The sequence below is a fragment of the Archocentrus centrarchus genome, chromosome 2 (assembly GCF_007364275.1).
Source record: "Archocentrus centrarchus isolate MPI-CPG fArcCen1 chromosome 2, fArcCen1, whole genome shotgun sequence".
NCBI classification, from domain to species: Eukaryota; Metazoa; Chordata; class Actinopteri; order Cichliformes; family Cichlidae; genus Archocentrus; species Archocentrus centrarchus.
The window spans coordinates 13,127,534-13,151,707 of NC_044347.1; the positions used below are offsets into that span (position 1 = coordinate 13,127,534).

Here is a 24,174-nt window from a genome sequence, read left to right on the forward strand (position 1 = left end):
AACACTGTTTCAGAGCCCAGTGAGCCCTCTGCTGATGTCATCCCCCCATCACTGGAGGCCAAACTGAAGTCCTCAGCCTGCCGAGGGGCCCAAAGATAAATCCAAAACCAGGCGACTTGTCTGACAACTCTTTATCAGAACAGGATGGAAACTGTAATTGGATGCAATGTTTAAGGGCATCTTCTTGGAGAACATTTATTGGCCAAACTTCCACCTAAAGATCCCCAAACTTTTATTTCTAGTAACTTTCTAAGAAACTAAAAGATCCTGATACTTCATTTTGTTTTTCCACTATAAAGCTTCACAAAAATTAGCCATTTTTACACAAATAACTTTTTGTTTTTGCTCCTGCTGGATGTCTTCCTAAGAAATGCTTAATGAGTCCTGGACTTTGTTGTAGGCCCACCTATCAGAAGATTTCTTGCACTTTAGCAAAGATCCTCCACTCTGAAGAGAGACTTTAGGGGGTTAAACAAGTTCCCTGGAACTTTTCTTCTTCAGATCTCAGCTTCTCAGATGTCCTCAGACAAAGTTATTAGACTTAATCTGAATATTAAACAATCTGCCAGTTATTCTCCTGAAAACAAAACAAACACACCCATTACAACCCTCCATTGAGTGAGATGTCTCTCTTGAACTCCTGTTTGTGATGCATTTTTAATTTCTCAGAGATGTTTGTGATTAGATGGACCTGATATGTATATAAACTAAGCTTCCTCTTCAAACAGGAAGTTGTATTTTGTTACATGGTTGTTACATACTTTTGTAAAAAAAGTCCTCAGATGGGAACAATGGGTTTATTTTGTAGCATAACACAACATAGCTTAAGAAAGTATAAAACTCTATCCGAGTGCAGCAAAGCCAATTCAATTCAATTTTATTTATATAGCGCCAAATCACAACAAACAGTTGCCTCAAGGTGCTTTATATTGTAACGTAAAGACCCCACAATAATTACAGAGAAAAACCAGCAATCAAAATAACCCCCTATGAGCAGCACTTGGCGACAGTGGAAAAGAAAAACTCCCTTTTAACAGGAAGAAACCTCCAGCAGAACCAGGCTCAGGGAGGGGCAGTCATCTGCTGCAACCGGTTGGGGGTGAAAGACAGGATGAAAGACACACTGTGGAAGAGAGCCAGAGATGAATAATAACTAATGATTAAATGCAGAGTGGAAAATAAACAGAGTAAAAATAAGTGAATGAAAAAGAAACAGTGCATCATGGGAACCCCCCAGCAGCCTAGAACTATTGCAGCATAACTAAGGGATGGTTCAGGGTCACCTGATCCAGCCTTAACTATAAGCTTTGTTGTAAAGGAAAGTTTTAAGCCTAATCTTAAAAATAGAGAGGGTGTCTGTCTCCTGAAGAGAGGTACCTGAAAGCTGAAGGCTCTGCCTCCCATTCTACTCGTAATTATCCTATATATATATATATATATATATATATATATATATATATATATATATATATATATATATATATATATATATATATATATATATATATATATATATATATATATATATATATATATATATAGAGCTCTTCTTGTAAAAGCAAATTTGTTTGGCACAACAATGCATTCGGATCATGATTCCGTTTCTCTTTTGTTTGTAATAATAATACTGCCTAAGGGAAACATGTATAGTGTAAATAAAATTGGTCCTAGCACAGAACCCTGTGGAACTCCATAATTAACCTTAGCGTGTGAAGACGACTCCCCATTTACATGAACAAATTGGAGTCTATTAGATAAATATGATTCAAACCACTGCAGCGCAGTACCTTTAATACCTATGGCATGCTCTAATCTAAAGTTATGGTCAACAGTATCAAAAGATGCACTGTGGTATAGCAGGACAAGCACAGAGACCATGAGAAGATCATTTGCAACCTGAAAACAAACCTGGGATTGTTCTTATCTTCAGCCAAAATGTAAAGTCCCCATATGTGGACGAGGGTCTTAAGGGTTAAGCTTACAGTGATTTAAGATCTAGAAATGCAGATTTTAGAAAACGCTGGCATCAAATGGTTGTAAACTTTGCTTTATAAATGGTTGAAATGATTTATCCACCTCGGAATTAAGTTCACATCATGCCAGCAACATGCTTGGTTTTTGAAAAAGCATACATGCAGACAACAAGCTGCTACAAAAACTGCTTCTGCTCTCTATGGATAGTTTCTCCTTTAATACTTTGGGCAAATTGTAACTCAATCATTTGCATTTTTGTGAGGCTTACAGGGGCGTGGTCTCTTCAGCATTGAATTTGTACTCCATTCTCTCTTCCAAATATGATCACATCTGGTTCGAGAAGACTAACAAGGTGGTGGCCAGGATGCTAACGCTGAGGCTTCCAAATGAGTCCAAAAACCACTGAATGATGCCACAGTGGCTACATCCATCTTTTATATAGTCTGTGGTTCAAATACAGGTTTACAGGCAGCTTTGAGGTAAAGAAGAGCGAGCAATAATGATATTTTCTGCTTGTTTTAATTTAATAGGACCTCAGTTGTTGTCTGTAGGTTGGAAAGAGGGTGAGTTCTGATTGGTTGGGATCCAATACATCTCTCAGCTATCGCTGATCGACAAATCCAAACACAGGTGATCAAAAAGACAAAAATATAATGCAATATGATTTTTGATCTTTGTTTTTCTTTATAAAAAAAAAACCAACCAAACTGGAATTACATAACCCTCAAGCTTCATCACCTTCTTTCTTTTTAATCAGTTAAATGTATCCCCTTCATTCACAATACAGGAATTCTGGTGGAAAAAAATTTATCTTCTTCCTACTTTTACATCTTTTGTAGGTAGAAGATGTCCGAAAATAAATATTACAGTATAATATATAACTATAGAAAGTGATATACACAACTGTGTATGCAGTGACTGAAGGGGATAAAACAATAAAGCCACTTTTCAGAAATGTCTCTCACACAGAAACTCTTTGGAGCTGTGCGGGCAAACAGTGACTTCTCAACTAAAACTTCAATAGCATTCCCGAGATGCTGCAACACCTTGAGTCAACATCTCACTGAGCTCTGAAAAAAGGCCAGCGGCTCCTCTATCGACCACCGTCTGCTCATTGTGCTCCATCTGTCTGGGTCGGGGAGAAAGAAGCTACTTAGGATGGCACCTCCGGGCAAAAAAAAATTTAAGATTTTGAGGTTTTGGTAAAGAGATGTTGAAGCTTTTTGTATTAAAACTAAAAACTTACTGTTCCTCTAGAGGGAGTTTCTGAGTTATATCTCTCTTTCCTATATCAACCTTTTTCAGTGGTTTATATAGCAAATAATGAACAAAAACAGCCATTAAAATTAGATTTATATCTTTAATTGACAGTTTGACTTCTTTAAAATGCCCCAAACCCACTTACAGCTAGAAGGCGGCTAATTGTTGAGTAAAACCTAGACGAAATTAAACATTTGTCATCATTGCAACGACAAATAGAAAGCCTGATGCTGCAGCGCACAAAAATGTTAAAAATAGAAAAAAAAACCAAAACATTTATTTAATTACACTTTTAGTCTAAAATCTAAAAATTTATTAAAAGCAGGTTTGTAAGAGTGTAAAAAAAATTAAAAACAAGTTCTTTTTAAGGATGGCACTTTTTCTGTGTTCTTAATTGTGTGTGCGTCCTACTGCTCGGGCTCATCTGAACAAGCCCACTTTCTTCTTCTTTGGTTTGGAAGTTGGTCGCTCTGCAGCGCTGGATGTGACGGGAAGGGACTGAAGAAGACAAAACAAAGTGACAGGAAGAATATTTACAGTCTTATGTTCTCTGTCTCAAATTTACTGTTTTTCATCCCTCAATCTCTTCTTTTTAGAATAGAATAGAATAGAATAGAATGCCTTTATTGTCATTATACAGGAGATTGGATTTTAGCATTTTAGTATCACAAATGTGAATGATGAATTTGGATTTAAAATCTGTTTTAATCTTCTGCCTTAATATTCTCCTTAAACAGTCATAAATTGGTTAAATCCTAAAAAATCTCTTCTGTTCTACCTGCTGCACTTTGGGTCTGTCAGCCATCTTGGCTCCGCGTGTTTCCGCCTCCCCGTTGTTGCTCTGTTTTTTGTCCTTTCCAGCTGGTTCGCTGCTGACAGAAGCACCATCTGAAGAACGAGGATGAAAACAATCAAACACACTCGGAAAAATGTTAAACACCGCTAAACAATAGCTTAGAAAATCACCAAGACATATGTGGTCCCTCATCAGAAATTTCAAAAATGGTGCTGCTTCAAACAAGCAGCAACCTCTGGAGATTAAAAAAAAAAAAAAAAAAGAAGCCAAAAGTTGCAGTTCCTCTAGTGTCCACTTGAGGCTGCCTCCCTATAGAGTCCCATGTTAAAATGTCAAACTTTACAGCAGAAATAAACATATTTACAGCCTGTTAAAAAGAACTTTCGTAACAAATATGATGGGGGTAAAGGGTTGTGGCCTCTTTTGCTGCTTGCTAGGCTTCACTACAGCTAATTGTGCCACTTTTCCAGTAGTACCTACTCAGCTCGACTCGACTCTGCTCAGTTTTTAGAGTTTCCCATTAGGTGGTGGTACCTGGTACGTTTTTAAGTAAGCCAAGCTGAGCTACAAATGTGACATCAACAAACAGCGTGCCACTGATTGACCAGGGAGTGAAATGAGGGGCTCAAGACTTGTGCACAGTACACTACACCATAAGCATTCGGTATAATGCGAGCTTATGCTTTTATGTTTACTTCACTAGTTTTTCTATTATGGTCTGAGGTCTTCCTCTTTTCCTCCTGTCTGACAGCTCCATATTCAACATCCTTTGCCCAGTATCTCCACTATTCCTCCATCTTAGCCTTGTCTCTCTAACTTTGTCTCCAAACTGCTCAGCTCCGCCACCTCCAGCTCCACCTCCTGTCTTTCTGTCAGTGCCGCGATCTCCAGACAATGCATCATAGCAGGTCTCACTACCATCTTGTAAACCTTCCCTTTCACTCTTGCTGCTTTTTTTCTGTCTCACATGGTTGAGTCATTTAAACTCATCTAGCTTCCCAGTCTCTTTTCCTTGGATGTTTCTACCCGTCTCCCCCTCATTCACACACATGTATTCCGTCTTGCATCTACTGAATTTCATTCCTCTTCTCTCCAGAGCATACCTCCACCTCTCCAGGCTCTCTTCCACCTGCGCCCTGCTCTCACTATGATGGAGTACGATGTTTGTCATCTGCAAACATTGTCCGCAGAGACTCCTGTCTGACCTCATCTGTCAGCCTGTCCACCACCACTGCAAACATGAAGGGGCTCAGAGCTGATCCCAGATATAACCCCACCCCCCCAGTTCAAAGCCACCTGTCACCCTTACTGCACACCTCACCACAGTCTTGCTATCCTCATACATGTCCCACACCACCCTTACATACTCTGCCACTCCTGACTTCCTCATGCAGTGCCACAGTTCCTCTCTTGGGTTTGATATATTTATTTATTTATTTGCATTTTTTTGTTATGCACATCAGCTTCAATATGCAAATTAGGGGGGCAGTCATTAAAAGCATGCCATCATGGTAAGGGTATCATTAGGGGTCAGATAACTTTGGCAACAATGACTGAAATAAAACAAAATAAAAAAAAAACGTCTGCAGCGTGCTGATGTGTGCATTTAGAATCAAAAATACGTGACAAAATCTACCACAATGCGACTTTTCTGATGAATATTTTAGTGGAAATGTTAAACGCTAACAAATCTGACTAAATGTGAACCCTTGAATTTCAGCGCAATTGTGAAGCTGTAATGCTCACCTGGAGAGTTCGAGATGAGTTCTGGCTCTTTGGTGGCGGGCTCCACCTCCTCAGCTGAGTGCTCCTCGGACAGTTTGCGCTTTCGTGCATTTCCGTGAGAAACAACGGCGGCGTACAGCTCCTGGAGTTCGGCGTCGAAGCCCAGAGCATTCTGCCATTCAGAACAGAACAGAGGAAGAGCCTGATGGGGAGAGAGAGAACAAGGCAACGGCTGTGTGAAAAGCTGCCAAAGATTCACAAGAGTCAGAAGTTGAGTTTCCTACAGATGAGGATAGAATTATTAGGCCCCCCCCCCTTTGAAATTTGTCTTTTAAATTTTTAACACAGCTTTTCCAAACATCCCAGTTTTATTTTTCGATGCTTGCATTATTTTACTTTGCAAACAGAAACAAAACTATTTCACAAAAAACACAAAAACTACCAGGATCAAAATTATTAGCGTCCCTGATGCTAACAGTTAATTGTGTATCCATTTTTGCTGGATAACAGCCTGCAGTCATTTGTTGTGGTTTTGGTTTGGAGTTGGGTTTTTCGTCTTTCCCTTCATTCTCCAAACATAAGCAGCGGCTCTATGGCCAAAGAACCCTAGTTTCAATTCATCTGACCAAAGGACACATTTCCAGTGTGCATCCTTAGTATACTTCTGCAAAAGTGGAGTTTTTCTTGGTTTGCAACCTTGGCATCCATTCCTGTGCAGGGTTCTAGCGATTGTCTTCTTTGAGACTACAATTCCCGGCTTGGCTAATTCATTCACTAGTGTCTTGGCAGTTGTTTTGGGGCCTTTAGACACACCTCTCATTACTTTTCATTGCAGAGTGTTTGAAATCTTTCATTTCCGTACCTCTGCCATTGTTCTGTACTGTGTGGTTCTCTTTGGATTTCCTCGACGATCCAACTCACTCCAGTTCTTGACACTTGGAAACGCTGTGATAACTTTGTCCATCCATCTTCTGCTTTGTGAGCATCAACGATTCTTTTTCTCAAGCGTAAACTGATTTCTTTTGTTTTCTGCAAGATGCTTTCTCAATTGGCTGCTCAAACCCTTGCTGAAATTTTTATACTGTGTATAAATCGGAAGATAACTCTCAGTTTTAACCTGACTTTACAAGTTTTGAGCATTACAAAGTTAAAGCACATCATTGCACAGCAGTGGTTTGTGCTATGGCTCAAAAAAAAGGTAATTTTTCAGAGGGCTAATAATATGGGCCCTGGTAATTTATTTATTTTTTTTAAAGTAATTCTGTTATTGTGTACAAATAGAAACAATTTATACTTACTAAAAGAAAAAATAGTATATTTAGAAATGCTGTGTTGGAAATCCTTTGCTCTGTTAAAGAGCACATGGGAAAATTGACAAATTTCACAGGGGAGCTAATAATTTTACCCTCATCTCTTATTTCTCCACAGTGGTGTCACAGTGAAAAGTTGACGTTCCAGCTACAGATTTTCCCTAATGTGTCGTACACTCTTCAACCTTTACATAGGCGTTACACAGGTATGACAATAGATATATTAAAAGGGGAAAAAACCTTCATGCATGAAAACAGAAAGAAAACAAAAGGTGCTGTTCTCTGTAATGAAATGTACTTTTACAGAGTGTAATGTGCTCAGAGGTAAAAACAATAGACTTTTGTTCCTGCAGTTTTTATTTGTTTTTTTTTTTAATTCAAGAAATGTAAGCAGCCACACAGTAAGACACGTTGGAAACTGAACTTATTGAGTGATGCTTCATTTTGAAGTATTTTACAACAAAAAAAAAATTAGCAGTAAACTATTCAAGTCTATTTATATACGACCAATACAGGTAAGGTAAAGAAAGACCCTACAGTTTATCAATCAGCTTATCCCCTCTGAGCAGCACTTGGTGACAGTGGGGAGGAAGAACGCCCTTTTAACAGGAACAGAGCTGTAACAGAACCAGGCTCAGAAAAGGGTAGCAACTCATGAGCCACAGGAAATAATGTGAGAAATATAGTTTTAACCAAGATTTACCAATTTAGTAACCAAAAGGAGCGGTGTGGTCACTTCCTGCAGCACTGGGGTTGAACTGTAGGAGTGCCTTGGTAGGATGATTGGGAGGTTGAAGATGTCCAAACCTTTACACTCACTACTAGGCTAGTCCTTAAGAGTCAAATCCATCCAAAGGTCTCATTCTGTGGCTGTGTCTCTGAGCCATACAGCAGAACCGAGAGAACTGAGGCCTTACAGATGTGAGGCTCGGTTTCTCTGGAGACTGAACGAACCACAGTGGGTTCCACACTGTCTGCTGCTCTGGCTTCTGGTCTAAGATCACCAGTTTTCGAGACCAAGGACCCCTGTACAGTGTCCTGTCCAGTATGAACTGGCGAATGACCATGAACAACAAACAGAAACTTTGATTTTGCCCAGTTTAACTTTAGGCTGATCTTGGCTGAGCTTGCAATATGAGCAGCGCCAGTCAGCTGGTTGATTGTCGAGCAGAGAATAAATGTATCATCAGCTAGGTTGGATATTCCAGGCAAGCTCTCATGTTCCTTGGGACATTAGGTAGTGAATAACATATCTGAAGATATCAGGAGCTGCAGCACAGCCTTGGCAATCTATTTACAGGGAAGCAATCAGAGTGTTTACTATTTCTACAGAAAGAAGGTCTTATCTAATACTAGATTTCCTAGTTTCTTCTTCATGCAGACGTATTTTCCTCAAATAATTAGCAGCAGAGTATGTAGAAACTCTCTCTTTGAAATATCCTTCTAATCTAAAGCTAAATAACTGCTATACTCTGGGAAATTATGAGGAATATTACTCTTGTTGACAAACAGTTTACAGACCAACTCCCTGCTTCAACCTTGACCTGTTGTTGAGTGCACAGTTTTCCTGCATAGATGGAGATGACTGCCACATTTCAATTTTTATTCCAAATAACTAACATAAGACTCAAATAAACAGCTTATTATAGCTCATAAAGTTTAAAATTCATTAACTGGAAATCATTTTAAATATTAGAGAGGTGATGTTATATATATGTTTTTTTTAAAATACCAGATATCCTAATGTTGGAATTGCTGAAGAAGTATTCTGAGAGTACAAACTTCCACCAAGGTAGATAACTCTCTGGGCAGTATTTACTTTAAGGGAATAGTGTTGTATTTTGTATATATATTCATTTTGTTTTCTTTGTTATTTTTAAACATACTTTAAGAAGTTTGTAGTGCAGTAAAAATCAGATAAGAGCAGCATGACAGATGTTTACTTTGATTACACATGTAGGAGTAGATAATGATAATAGGTACTGATTTGTAAATAAGTGGACATGAATAACTTGAGCTATTTATATAACATTATACTACAGTATATCTCTAACTAACCAGGCAGTTCATTTGCTTTCTCTTGGCCATCCTTTCTTTAAAGATGTAACACATTTTGATTTTGCAGTTAACTTGAAAGAAAAAGGCAGATATGAAAAGTAAAAGTGAGGTCAGAGGTCAAATGTGACATGATATTTGGATGCAAACTATAATGTGATATTTAGAATCCCCATATACCATTCCCTATATGTTGTCAATACAAACAGTGGCAGTAATACACAGTTTTAAATAGCTCTATACAGTTGTCCCTCACTGTATCGCGGTTCACTTATTGCGGCTTCACTGTATCATGGATTTAAAAAAAAAAAAAAAATCGAATTCTGTATTGGAGTTTCCACTGTATTGCGGGATTTTGCAGTATATAGATATTTATACAACTCCCCATAACTATGTTCATCACTCGGATTAAGAGATCAGCTACACCAACGCCTTTAGCGGAAATAGAAGTTACGGCCAAGGGCGAAAATACGGCACCATCTGATGAAGTGCCTGATGAAGAGCTGTAATGCTACATAATCCATCATCTTCATCCATCAAGCTGTAGTAAGAGTGGGAAATGTTTATAAAGGCTTAACATATATATTTAAAAATAAAATCAATATAACCCCTCTATTTCACGGATTTTCACCTATTGTGGGGGAACGTAACCCCCACGATAGGTGAGGCATCACGCATTATTATCACTTTGACCTTGAAGGAGAGGTCAGGGGTGAAAAGTGACACAATATTTTAAATCTTTATACTTTTATGTGTTGACAATAAACAAGTGTGTAAGTGATTCTTACAAGTGTGGTGTGTGAGTTTTAAGGCTTTTTGTCAATTTTCGACCAATAACTCATTAAGGTGACCTTGAAGACCTCGGTGGATGTGAGCCAAATTTTAATGGATCATTAACACGACCCCACTCTGCACCTCTGCAAAGTTTCATCAGAATTCAAAACTTTTTGAGCTATTGTTTACAGACAGAATGAAACGCAAATGCTACCAAAACATCACAACCTTGTTGGCCAAGGTAATAAAAACCAGACATCTGAATCATTTCTCAGGTATTTTTACATTTCTATTTAGACTTTTCTGCAGTTTGCCAACAAACAAAAATCATTAAGAAATTTAACAGCAATTTATTTTAGCATTAGCACTAATCCTACACTTATTATTTCAGTAAATCTTCAGCATGCGTAATCTTATTTTTACAGGAGAAAACAGAAGCTCATCTGCTCAGTTTTCTCACGAAGAGATTTCAGCTGTGCATTTTCATTGATTCTTTTCATTTCATTCATTTACCCGCATGAAGTAGAGCCGATAAATCCATGGAAATAAAAATGATTTGCAGCCCCTGCCTTCGGGGTATGTTTGTTTTAGAGCCCTGCTGTGTGGAGTCACATGTCCGAGGTGTGATTCAGAGTGAGCCGGGGCTGCGATAAGCCTCTAATCAAAGCTGCATTATTGGTGCAGCTGACCACAGGTAGAGTGGAGAGAGGGAACAACAGAAACACACAGAAGCTCTGTCCAGCCTGACAGATAAGGGTGCAGGTAAACTCCTGTGACATTATGCGAACGCACGGCTGGCACATAGAAAAACACTCACCATTCAATAAATCCTTCTTTTTCTCCCAAATGGAGGACAAACTCTCCAAATTAGCTCCTCAAATATTGACTGGGAGAAATTGGTGGTCTCCCGCTCGCTGTCAGAGGAGAGGGGCTCCTAAACACACTTTGGTCAGGTTTCGAGGTTTCGCATTGATTTATTTTTGTTATTTGTTTGTTTAAATATCGTAAAAATAAATGTACGCTCTGGTGAGGCTTATTTCTGCTTTGGGCACAGAGAAACCAATGTGCTGAGGGGAGAGAAAGCAGGAGAAAGCCGACCTTATTCTCTCACTTTTTATTCACCTTCTCCCTCCTCCTCCTCCTCTCTGGTGCCAACCAACTCACATGAGACTATCTGATATAAAACGCTGAGCTCAAATTGTTGGATCCGGTTGCCCCGGAGCACTAAAATCAACTGTTAAAACTAGGTTAAAGCCCTCCTCTTCAATCTATGGAAGGCTACTGGTGTCACAAAAAGTGGGTGAAGTTTTGCAGAACACCACAAGAAAATGCAAAAATTTGAGGTCATTAAGAAATGTCCTGCCCTGTGATCGACTGGCGACCTCACCAGGGTGCACCCCTCCTCTTATCCTATGACAGCTGTGATAGGCGAGCCTGAATTTGGCAAGCGGTTACCAGGATGGATGGACGGGACAGAAGGAAATGCCCTTGTTTTTCTAAAGAACATTTATTCTTATCTAATACAGCTGGAATTTCATCAGAAAAGTAAACGACAATTAATAATTAACTGCATCATTAATCATAAATCATTCATAGTCTTTAATGGAACATTATGTCAACATAAAGAGGCCCATTTTCAGTCTCAACCACTCGAGTCTTTCAATGGCACATTGTCAACAGATACTGGAAGCTGTAAAGTGAGCCCAAACATTTGTGTTAAAAGCTGAACTACCAAGTAAAAATAATAAGATGTTGCTTCCATGAAAATCCTTGTTTTGGACCTTTTATGGCTATAATTTCCAGTAAAAATGTAACCATATAGTTAAATTTCAGTCTTTTTGGTAAAAATTTAACTTTATAGCTTCAGCACTTAATTTATAGTAGCATTTTCCAGCTGCTCCCTTATTTGCAAAGGGTCACCACAGCAGACAGATCCCATATTTGATTTGACACGGATTGTTACAGCTGTTGGCCTTATACATTGAATTATACATTGTTAGTGGTGGAGGTTAACATTCTTGTTGGATTCATGACTTCATAGTAAACAAAAAGGCATGTACTACTTACTACTGACCCTACAGCAGCAGCATCAGAGCACCAATAAATTGCTGCTAACTCTAATAAATCATTCAGTACTGATGCTGCTTCCCACTTAAAGCGTGCATCTGGGTTTTACTGTCAATTTTTAATTTCAATTTTATTTTAGGAATAAAGAAAATAAAGCTTATAACTGAAGTCTCAAAAGCTGTAGTTCCGCTAATGGCCACTTGAGGCTGGTTCTAAAAGTGAGTTCATCCCCAGAGACTCCTGTTAAAACCAACAGGTTTACAGCCTGCTACAAAAAATACTTTGGTCTCTATAGTTGATTTCCCCCCCTTATAAAAACTGTGTGGTTAATTAATTGTTATACAAGTCATTTTGAGTCCATCCCCATAAACTCTCATGTTTTTTCAGAATTGAATTCTTGGGTTTATTAATGTCAAGTTCCTATTTTGAGTTTGTTTTCCTCAGTGTTTCCTGTCTTTCTGTATCTATGCCTTTGTCCTCCAGTGATCCCTTGTCCCTGTCTTCATGTGTAGTGGGAGTCTTCGTAGCTCCTTGTTTGGTAATTAAACTTTTGGTTGCTTCCTGTTATACCTTGATAGCTTGTTTTGGGGGTTTAGTTCAAAGTCTAATTGTCTCAATCGCCAGTGTCTAGTTCCCCTCTTGTTTCCAATCCCAAATTAGTCCACAGTGTATAAATAGTCCAGTCTTTCTCTTTTTCCAATCATCTATTGCGATACCTACCTGTTCTCTCTTGTGACTTTCTCTGTGTCTCCCCGTGTTTTATTGACTATTTAAATAAAGCTTGCTTTTTGTTTTACCCATCTTTTTTTTTATCTTTTGGCCTTTTAACTGATTTTATGATAAAAGATGCTTTCAGAGTCTTCCAAATGGGCTTCCATACATCTCTATATTCAGGAGCTGCACAAAAGTGACCTCTGAGGTGTGAACACAGCAACCGTGGGATTGAAGAAAAAGAAAGGACACAGCATATGAGGAATACAAAGGCAGTTACAGCAGGTCAATAACCTCTCAACTATTTTATCGAGCTGAGTTAAGCTCTGGAAAGTTCCTCCCTACTCTTGTAACAGAGCAAAGTCCACTAACAACGAGGAGCAGGAACTCACCTGGTGGCCCCGCCTCCCTGCAGTAAAGCATCATGTGCGGGGAAGGTGATGAGAGGACGGGGGGAAGAGTTGGCAGCATGCTGGTGTTTCTCTATTATTAGCAGGTAAACAGCTCTGATTTTAGAAGAGCTGCTGCTGCTGCTGTTTTTTATGTGGAGGGGTCTGGTGCCGGAAAGTCTCACAGTAACTCTCCCTCATCCTCCCTGACCTCACATTTACACGCCCCTCATTCCTCTCAACCTCGTTTTCTCTCATCGTGACCTCAACTTCCTGCCCCGAATCCCAGAAATCTTACATTTGAACCCCGAGCACTCAAGGTCACGTCCTCTGAAAACAAAATGCCGGTTTAAAGTAATGTAACTATAACTCTATATTATACTCTATAACTATAATTCTCTATTTTCTGAGCAAATTTGGGCGTTCATATTACTAAACTGTGTTAGCCTCACTTTGACCTGCAGGACATCCTGAAGGTTCCAGTCGTGTGGATAATAGGGGTGCACCGATGCAACTTTTTTCCAGTTACATTACAATGCCCTCACCTTTGCTCACTGATACAGAGCTAAATTAATAACCTGTAATCCTCACTGTCAGGAAATCACTTCATGTCTATCTATCAAGAGACGATCTATCAGCTGAGCAACTCAATGTGGTTGCACGAGGGACGAAATCAGTGACCTAACAGTGGCATAATGAAAAACATTTAAGCCCTGTCCAAACTTGAAGCTGAATAACATGTTAGTTGTTTAAATGAGGGAAAAGATTTGGACTGACTGACTAATCTAAAAGACAGAAAATCCTCAGAAAACATTCCAGGTTGAGCACAATTTAAATCAAGCTTTATTTTTTGTTTCAAATATCAAATGGACTAGTTTTTATATAGTGCTTTTCTACTCTGTTTGAGCACTCAAAGCGCTTATACAACATGTTTACATTTACCCCATTCAGACCCATTCATACAAGCACTTCCATGATTAACTAAGCTAAGTGCTTTTATTATCCAACATTCACGCACATTCACACTTCAACGCTTGTGTCGGAGAGCAACTTAAGTATTAAGGTTAAGTATCTTGCCCAAGGACACACTGGCATGCAGCCTAGAGTAGCCAGGAATCGAACTGCTGACCTTCCAATCAGTAGCAATGTGCTGCAGAACAGCTCAGGTTGTATTTGCTTTGTTTTAGTTTTTAGTCTAGTTTTAGTTAACTGTAATAAACTTGGAATGTTAAGCTTGTTAATGTGGCATAAATTTGTATTTCTTCAACAAGGACACTGAACCGGTAACATATCAGTCTGAATGAAAATGAGTTTCCCGAGTCCTGCAGTGTTTTTACCTTCAGTGAGTTAATACCAGCAGACAACATGGATGTAGTGAAGTAAAACAGAGGCAGGTGAAACCTTCACCACCTGTTTTTTTTAAAGCATTGTAGAGCTTTAAATAAAGCCCAGGTTCCTGTCTACTCTGACATCACCCACACCTTCGCTTCATTTACCCTTCCCCTCTCCGTGTCCTCGGTGACCGCACACTGTCGTCACGCCTCCCCTTAGGCTGATGTTAAAGGTTAACACGAAGCTGAACAGTCACAATATCTCAGTTGCAGCTAAAACACCTCGTGGAGCCCAACAGGACTGCTCCTAAGAGCTGGTAAAAGTTTTTATCGAGTTTGGTCTGAGCACATGAAGAAGACATCAGAAAGTTAAATTAGAGGTGAATCAAAGGTTTAATTTCACATGTATTTTTAAACACAAACTCAATGTAAAGCATTGAGATTCATTTTTTTCACACTCATGACAACAGTTGTGTCCACCAACTGGTTTCAGTTCAGTTTGCAGGAAACCCCACTCCTCGAAGTTCTGAGGCTACTAAAGAGTCACATGTACATGTTGTACTGTATGACGACTAGATGACTAAATAATTAAACTCTAGTTGGGACCCAAAATCCTACTTGGTTAAATGTGTTATGTTTATTTTATCAGTGTACAGAATGAGGGGTGTGCAAAAACAAGCCCTCATTTCTTTATTTTTTTTGCTTCCAAGCAGCCAGAGTTTCATGTAATGTTTTAAAGTGGTCTTGAGCAACAGTTCTCCAGCTTTCTGAAGGTATCTCAAAGTTCTTCTTTGGACGTTGGCTGCTTTTTCACTCATTTTCAGTCCAGTCTTTGTACTTGACCATTTTCAGAGGAATGATTGTTTGTTGAACCATTTAAAACTGATCTATGAATTATTCAAGCATAAAAAGGCACCTAACTCAAGGGATGGACCAGTGTTGTGTCTATACATAACAGACAACTTGGCAAAGAAAGAAATTAAAGCTTTGAATGTCCTTCAAGAAGCCTGGAGAACTATTTCTGAAGACTACTTAAAGAAATGAGAAGAAAGTTGCCTCAGAAAGTTCAGACTGTGCTGAAGAATAAAGGTGGTCACACCAAAATATTGATTTTCAAGCTTGTTAGAACTGTGCAAACTGTTTTTCCCTTATATGCTGTATTTCCAAGTAAGTTTGGAGATTAAAAAAAATCAAAAAAATCACTGCACTCATTTCCCATTTTCCTAGCAAAATGTAAATAAATTAGGGGTGACCCAAGGCTTACAATAATGCAGAACACCACTAAATTCTTGTTTCAGAGATTTTACCACTGCACGTCACTAGCTGACAGCACCATCTCGCTATCTCTCTGTGATGGGAAGTTGTAGTGTCACATATTTCAGAGTCATTTAAAATTCAATGTGATGAAAAGTTTTAGATGGCTCACAAATAAACACACAGTATTTATGTTGATGGTATTTCATCTCATTCATTAGATTAGGCTCAATTTGACTGTTTCCTGTGTTTTGTGATTTTTTTTTCTCAACACTCATCAACTGGACATTTTCTTCCCATTTAAAAACAATTTGTAAATTACTCGCTAGCATTTTCATTAATTTCAAAGCAAAGTGAAGTGTCTTATCATATTTCACCAGATATTTTTTTTTTTTTAAATCTTCTGAAGACCTGGACAATTTATACTGGTCTCCAAAACCCTCAGAGAACAGCTTTGTTCTCGCCACCATCAGGAGAGTCCAAGGATGGGGATTATACTCGCTTGCAGATGCACAAACACAGCTGCAGACACATCAGACAGAAGTTGTTCCCATTAGACTTTTTTCCAAGTCTGCCTGCAAAATCGGCGCACTACAGCACAGTGTCTCGACAGATGTGTCTGTGTGGTCACAAATGACTGTCAGGCATGCACATATCTGCATGGACCCTTAGATTCACCCACTGATTTCAAAAGATCCCTTAAAACTCAAGCTGACCCTTGCATTCGCTACAATTTTATAGTCTTCTGTTTGAATATTCTGCAGCACACAGTGAATCAGACGAGTTCACACCAGACAATAGCTGCTAAACTGAACTGTGAACTCTCTGCTGATGAAAACGTCTCGCTTTAGATCAGTTTCAGTTCCAGCTTGATGCCTCGCACGCTTACACTGCACTGCTCTAAAGAGCTAATAAATTACAGGAGTCGGTTGCTGCAAACTGCATCCAGCGTGTTCACATGCCGACAAACGCTGCTGCTGCCGTGTTTTGTGCCCATGCTCTCATGTTGCTCGCAGGCTAGTGATGTCTTTGTGGGACGCCGCGCTCCGCCGGTCCAGGCTGGGACTCGGCCCAGAGGCCAGCAGCTGAAGAGGGAGGAAGCAGCCAGGCCACAGAGAGCCTAATTACAGACCCAGACCAGGGACAACCCTGTGGAAACTGTGTGCAACTGACAGAAGACGCGGGAGCAGGAGGATCTACTGTACGTACATGGATTTGTTTTGCTTTTACTCCTTACATAAAGAGGACAAACTGCGGCTGCAGATAATGATTATTTTCATTACATGATTAATAATGTAGTCTATGTCAAAAAATAGCAGCATCACAAGTTCCCAGTGCCCAAGAGATGTTTCCACAAAGCCAAAGGTATTCAGTTTACAGAGATACAAGCCAGAGACAAGCAGCAATTCCTCACATGTGAGAAGCTAAAGCCATAACTGTTCAGTAACTGGCTCCTACTGGTTATGAGAATTTTAACTTTTCATCAGGTACACAATCACAGAAATATGTCCTTGTATATATTCTGCTTTCTGCCTCTGTTATTTCTAATGTATCTCTCTCTCATAGACAGATAAAAGATCGAAGGATGCTGCCTCTTTCAGTTGTTTGTTTTGGGGGTTACTCCCTTCAGTCTCCTCTTTAGCAGGTAAAATGCATGCTCTGTACAGTTTAAGATTGGAGACCCTGATGATCACTTCTGTAGTTTTGGCAGTGTGTTCTTGCTGCATGATGAAGGATCTCTCAATCACTTTGTGGTTGCATCTTTCTTTAATTCCTGAGGCTTGTCTTTGTACTTCTTGCAATTTCCAGCCTGGCCTTCCTGTTCTTCTTGCTAAATAGTGGTTTGCATCTTCTGGTGAAGTCTCTACTTTTGTTCATGAAGTCTTCTGTGAACAGTAGATTGTGATACCTTCACCCCTGCCCTCTGGAGGTTGTTGCTGATGTCACTAACAGCTGTTTTGGGGTCTTTCTTTACAGCACTCACAATGTTTCTGTTGTTTTCCTTGATCTACCTGTTGACATTGACATCTGTTACTTACACCAGTGATAACTTTCTTCTTCAGGACATTCCATACGGTTGTTACTGGCTATGGCCAATGTTTGTGCAATGGCTCTGACTGATTTTCCATCTTCTCTCAGCTTTACAGTTGCTTGTTTTTCACCCGCAGACAGCTCTCTGGTTTCCACGTTGGTTAATCCTTTAACTATAAATGCACAGTCTGCACCAGCAAAACCCAAATCTGAAACTGAGCGTAGACATTCAGCGCTGTTTATTGTCAATGTAACAGGAAACACCTGGGCAACAAAACACACCTGTCGGTCACATGTTCCAATTCTTTTGCTCACAATAAAAATTAGGGGGTTCAGACAAAAGGTGCCATCTTCTGAACTGTGTATCAGATCCAGATGTAAATAAAGCTGAGATGTTGATCCTTTGTCTCATATTCATCTTCTAATGTCAATGCCAGTCTACAGCAAAATAAAAGGGATTGGCCTCACTGTTCCAAATATATAAAAATACGCCACTCAGACATTTTAGTAGAATAGTATGATCGCTTAATGTGCAATCAAGCAAAGACTCTGGAAGCAACTGAATTTTGAGTCTTTAGATATCACCAAGAATATCAGGTTGAATATTGTGACCAAATGGCTAAATATTCTCCATCATTTTCCTGCTGAAGTGCATAAACGTTGCCTCTTTCCAGCCTCGCCTACTTACCACGCAGGCCCTGAATTCCTCAGGTATGTGAGACAAAGAGTTGCACGCTGCTCTTTATGAGCACAGCGGTCAATGATTTACTGAGGAAAGACGAAGGAAGAGAAAAACCTTTACCACCTTCCTCAAGTCCTTTTTTCCCCCTCCTGTAATAATTCTCATTTTCTCAGCCTCACATATGAAATTAGATAATCCATTAAATCGTCTCCCTCTACAGCGAAGAGAAAAGACATATAAAAGCTAAATTAAATGGTGGTTTCTTCTGAAATCAATGTTAATGTGATGAGGCAGGTGAATAATATATACTGCAGTTGAAGTTCTTTCAACTTTGAGGCAACCAACTACCAATAGGAGCAAAGGATGCCACTGATTGCCAGATAAGAGGTTGGTAAATACTTTAGAGCCTACAATGCCCATTAATGACCAACCACTGGCTCCAAAGTAAAGCGTGGCACGGTAACTGCCTTACACGTGGACAAAGATTTAGTCTTACAGCTTACAAAAATCGTCTCACATACCTTTCTTAGAGACGCAATGACCCAATATTAAGAATGGATGGCCTGATACTGACACATAAAGGTGGATCAGATGTGAGTGCTAACAGGTTGTGAAAACAGTGATAACTTAATTCTGTGTTTAATATGCTACTGTTAGCCATTGCTTCCATCGAGGAAACAGGCATGAAATACCTCTAAACTGGAGGAAGCTAACGGCAAAGGTTTAACATTTTGGAGGTGCTTCATGCCTTCTAGAACAGAACCTTCTTTTTCTTTTTTTTGACTTAATCCTTTAAGTGACGCAGCATATTTCAAATATGCCGCCGTTTACAGACTTCATGCAACAATTACTGTAATAACCCTACATTGGGTGTGAAGCACAAGTTCTCAGGTTTCAGAAACCATTTGGATTGTTCCGATAGGACAAACGGTCGTGTAATTACGGTAATGCAAAGTACGTTTGATCAGACGTCTCAGCAGTGATGCGCTTGGTGTTAGCTAGCTGTTCATGGCAGACAACAGGTGTATCGGCGACGATCATCCAGTGTTAAAGGGTATAACTGTGGTTCCCACAACTGAAAAAGCTCCAACAGTGCTTTTCCTGTCAACTTTTCAGTCTCTGTGTTTGGTGTAACACTTGCTGGGAAGCTTTCTTTGCACTTATTGTAGCTCAGTGTGTTGGCATTAACTTAGTTAGTAACTTAACGCCATTTCTCTGCTCCACTCCATGTGTGAGGAGGTGCACTCACAGTGAGACTGAAAGCAGGGAAAGGAAAAACTAGCAAAACCATAAATAACAGCAGGGGAGACTCTAAAACTGAGCTGAAATGAAAAAAGTGCAACTTTAAAAAAAAAAAAAAAAATTCATTGTATTTATCTTGGTCCCATTGCCATTGATTTATTAAGTCTCTAGTTACTGACAATTCAGTGTTTCTTTTATCCTTGGATGCATTTGTTTGCTACCTTTAATTTGATAAAGTTTAGGGTTTAAGTACAGATAAACAAATAATAACCAGTGTCTTTCTCACAGCGAGTAACAGAGGTTATTAATATAACATCGGTTTCAGATCGGTACTTCATTTTAGCATCATATCAGAACTAGACCTTTTTATTTTCCCTTATTTGCAGGCGGTAAACTGATCAATATCTGTAACTTCTCCTTCTTCTTAAGGTCATGTTCAGCTGCTTAAAGTCAAAGTGTGTATTTTGGAATCCATCAGGCTCTGTGGTCCGTGGATGCAAAAATTAAGTTTCCTGCCCTGCTCTTAACTTAGAGCCTCTGGTTAGAGCACACAGATATTAGGATTTGACTCCTCCTGTTGTACCAGCAGTGCAGGGCTTCACGTGGAGCGCTACATAGCATTTAAGGATAATTTTGTCACCAATTTGAACACATAACAATTACAGCGCTTTTACTGGTGATGGAAAACTGCACATCCCTTCACTGTAAAGAAGAAAGAAATGGTTTCTGATTCATTGTTTGTAAGCAGTTTCGAGCAAACTCAACTCAAACCTGACCAGGAAAACCTTCAATTTAAGAAAGAAAAGCAGGAAATTTGGAGTAAGGAATGTCAAATTTGGAAGCCGCAACATTTTGGCTCAATTATGCGAGTCTGTGCAGCTCGAGTGAGGTGTTTTGGTCAGACGTGGCCACTAATTGTCAGTGGAGCTGTGAAGCCGCAGTCTCATGAAACAGGAAGCGGGCATCGTTCCCAAACAGTGACAATTCAGTTTAGAGCCGACAGCTGTGACGCTGCTGGTGCTGCGCTGAAAACTGCAGAGCATGCGTCACCATGACACACACACACACACACACACACACACACACACACACACACACACGTGTAAAAGATAATAAACAGGCCCTGTAACACACACACACACACACACACACACACACACACACACACACACAGGCGCGCCAGCTCTGAAAAACCAAAAGCATGCATCACAACCTGCTTTATGTGACACTCCCCTCTGCCAGGTCATCAGCTGCTGCCATCTGACTCACACACATCTTTGGATTTCTATCTTTGCCTGGACTCCGTGGCACATGCTGATTTTTCAGGTCCCTCATCCTAACCGTCACCTGAAGTTAACCTGGATCCTAGCACACTAATGAACCCTCAAACAAGTCTTTGAAGGCTGATCCCAAAGCAAAGATGAGTCATGAAAGCTTTCCAAATTTATGGCACCAAAAATATCACCTGGCTTAAAAAAAAATTTTTTTTAAAATACCCTCGCTCTTAAAACCTTCCTGATTTCATTTTATAGAAAGGTCCTCATATCACAAAAAAACATCCACACCTTATTTTATACAGAAAACCTCACTTTAAGAAAAGGGGTTCTCACTTTACAAAAAAAAAAAAAAAAAAAGGTCTTAATTCAACAAAAAGGTCTTTATTTTATTTTATGTGAAACTCACTTTAAAGACATGACTTTATTAAAAAATTAAAGTTAAAGTTTTCACTTCCCAAAGTCAATGTTTGATCAAAATCCAAACAAAGGCCTTAACTCCAAAAAAAGTTAGCACTTGTCCTTTATAACAATGAGGTTCTCACTTTACAAAAAGGGTTCTTGTTTGTTTTTGCTTTTTTTTTTAAGTTCTCACCTCACATTTAACCAAAAGTCTGTAAAAACATCCTCACTTTAAATGGAGTCCTAACTTCACAAAAAGCGATCCCTTGATAAAAATGGATCCCTTGATAAATAGGGGTCTTCCCTTTATAAATTCAGTTCAGTTCAGTTCAATTCAATTTTATTTATATAGCATCAAATCACAACAGTTACCTCAAGGTGTTTTATATTGTAAGGTAAAGCTCCTACAATAATTACAGAGAAAACCCAACAGTCAAAACGACCCCCTATGAGCAGCACTTGGTGACTTTGGGAAGGAAAAACACCCTTTTAACAGGAAGAAACCTCCAGCAGAACCAGGCTCAGGGAGGGGCAGTCATCTGCTGTGACCGGCTGGGGGTGAGGGGAGAGAGACAGGACAAAAGACATCCTGTGGAAGAGAGCCAGAGATTAATAATAACTAATGATTAAATGCAGAGTGGAGTATAAACAGAGTGAAAAGAGGTGAACGAAAAGAAACACTCCCAGCAGCCCATGTCTATAGCAGCATAACTAAGGGATGGTTCAGTGTCACCTGATCCAGCCCTAACCATAAGCTCGATCATAAAGGAAAGTTTTAAGCCTAATCTTAAAAATAGAGAGGATGTCTGTCTCCTGAATCTAAACTAGGAGCTGGTTCCACAGAAGAGGGGCCTGAAAGCTGAAGCCTCTGCCTCCCATTCTACTCCTAAGTATCCAAAAAGACCTTGTTTTATAAAACGGGGTTCTCATTACTTTACAAAATGCCGTCACATTATAACAGATATACTCCTCACTTTAGAAAAAGTCTTAATTTTACAAATAAGCCATAATTTTACAAAAAATGTTCACTTTTTAAAACATGGGTCACAACCTTAGTTGCGACTAGGGTCGCAACTTTAGAAAAAGTTTACACAAAAACATCCGTCCTTTTTACAAAGGCTCTTTACTTTACATAAAGTTCCAAACTTTACAAAAACGTCCTCAGACTACAAAAAAAAAAAAAAAAAAGTCTGAACTTTACACAACAGGTACCGGGGCAGCAAAGAAAATCCTCACACTGTAAAACTGAAAATGGTCCTCACAGAGAGACACACAAGGACGGACACACACAGTCCAAATTTAGGCCCTAAGGGAAGCTGATGTGATCCTAAAAGGATTTGAACATTTTTTTCACCCTCCAGCTCCATGACCAGCTTTAGCCTGTGCCCAAGTTAAACCCCAGTGTGTGTGTGTGTGTGTGTGTGTGTGTGTGTGTGTGTATGCGTGCGCATGTATCAGTGGGAAGCACAGACTAATTCCACCCATGTAAATGTTGACCTGAGCTGGGTGGGGTGTTTGTGCGGTGACCGAGTGGGGAGGGGCTTTGCATGGAAAGCTGCAGTAGAAAATAAAAGCTGCAGCTCCTGTCATCATCATCTCCCTCTCACTGTCCCTCTGCCCTTCACTCCCCTTAATGTGGGAAACCAGAGGCCACAAATGGCACAAGTATACACACAGACACACACACACACACACTCTTGTGGAAATGGTAAAAGAGGGGGTGATGAGGCGGATGATTTCTGAAGATATTTGTCTGTGCTGCTCTCTGTTGGCACTGCGCACGTAAATAACTGCGTAAATGTCAAAGAAGTTCAAGTTCAAGGAAGAAAAACTGAAGCTGAAACTGAAGCCGGGTGGTTTTTACAATAACAGGAGACACATAGAGACTGTGTGTTGTACCTCGGCTCTGATCTGTCTGTTACTGTGACATTTTTGGAAATGGCCTTATTCATTATCTGGCAAAGAGTTAGACAAGATTAATCCCACTGTGACGTCAGGAGCGTAAAAAGAAACTAAATACAAGCATGACAGGCTGCCGTAGACGTTCCCATAGAGATACAGATGCCGACACAAACACAACACAAAGATGGCAAATTCACACACTCGTGTACAGGTATGCAAAGGTCCTACCCTGACAGATAAATACCACGCACACATGCTAAACGCCTCCTGATTCACGCACACAGAGCGGCCCCTTGCGTGTGTGATTCTCCGTTTGACGCATCGCTGCAACATTTTCCCCCAGACACATTTTATTTCAGTTTGGACTTTGGTCTGAGGGCGGCCTGGTCGCAACCCGGTGTAATTTGCCGTGAGAGAGAAAACTTTGATCCACTGCAGCATTTTTCTTCTTCTTCTGTGGTTTCTGACTGTCCACTTATCCACCCTGGTCCAAAACCGTGATCACCAAGGGAAAAAAAAAAAAAAAAGTAGAAAACAGAGCTGCTACTGTGACCGTGATGTAACTTTCCATGACTCATCATCGTACCTGAGCTGGAGCTTTTCCACCACCTGAAACTGTGATTCTTTCCTGGTTTGTCCTTTTAGAGAAACAGCATCAACAAACAGGCTACTTCCTTCCCCAAAAACCACCTGATGACACACAAACGGCACTGCAGCATCTTCCTGCAGACTCACCTGAGAGGGTAAATTTCCCTGCGATCTATAAAAACCCCAAGACGTGCACCAAGGCATCTTTAACACTTCTGGAAACACTGCATCTCATTCACAAATAAATATGTGCTTACACCGCGCAGACGAATCTTTAACCAAATCTGTGACTCATCTGTATTTTCTTACCACAATTTGTTTGAACATTTGTTGAACTTAAAACTTCTGCAGACCACACGTACGCACAAGTGATGAAGGTCCAAAAAATAGAATTAAATAAATAAATA

The 24,174-nt window shown here is 39.8% G+C and overlaps 1 protein-coding gene across 3 annotated transcripts in view; it reads right to left on the bottom strand.

Annotated features, from left to right (window-relative positions):
• Window positions 1-3,314: 3,314 nt before the first annotated feature.
• Window positions 3,315-24,174, bottom strand: part of nhej1 (nonhomologous end-joining factor 1) — a 28,461-nt gene continuing 7,601 nt past the window's right edge. For all 3 annotated transcript variants that reach the window (XM_030750759.1, XM_030750752.1, XM_030750741.1), the window contains exons 7-9: window positions 5,777-5,957; window positions 4,013-4,122; window positions 3,315-3,732 (exon numbers count right to left, since the gene is read on the bottom strand). In XM_030750759.1, the coding sequence (XP_030606619.1) occupies window positions 3,655-3,732; window positions 4,013-4,122; window positions 5,777-5,957 (369 nt within the window). In that variant the 3' untranslated portion in view covers window positions 3,315-3,654. The remainder of the gene's footprint in view (window positions 3,733-4,012; window positions 4,123-5,776; window positions 5,958-24,174) is intronic.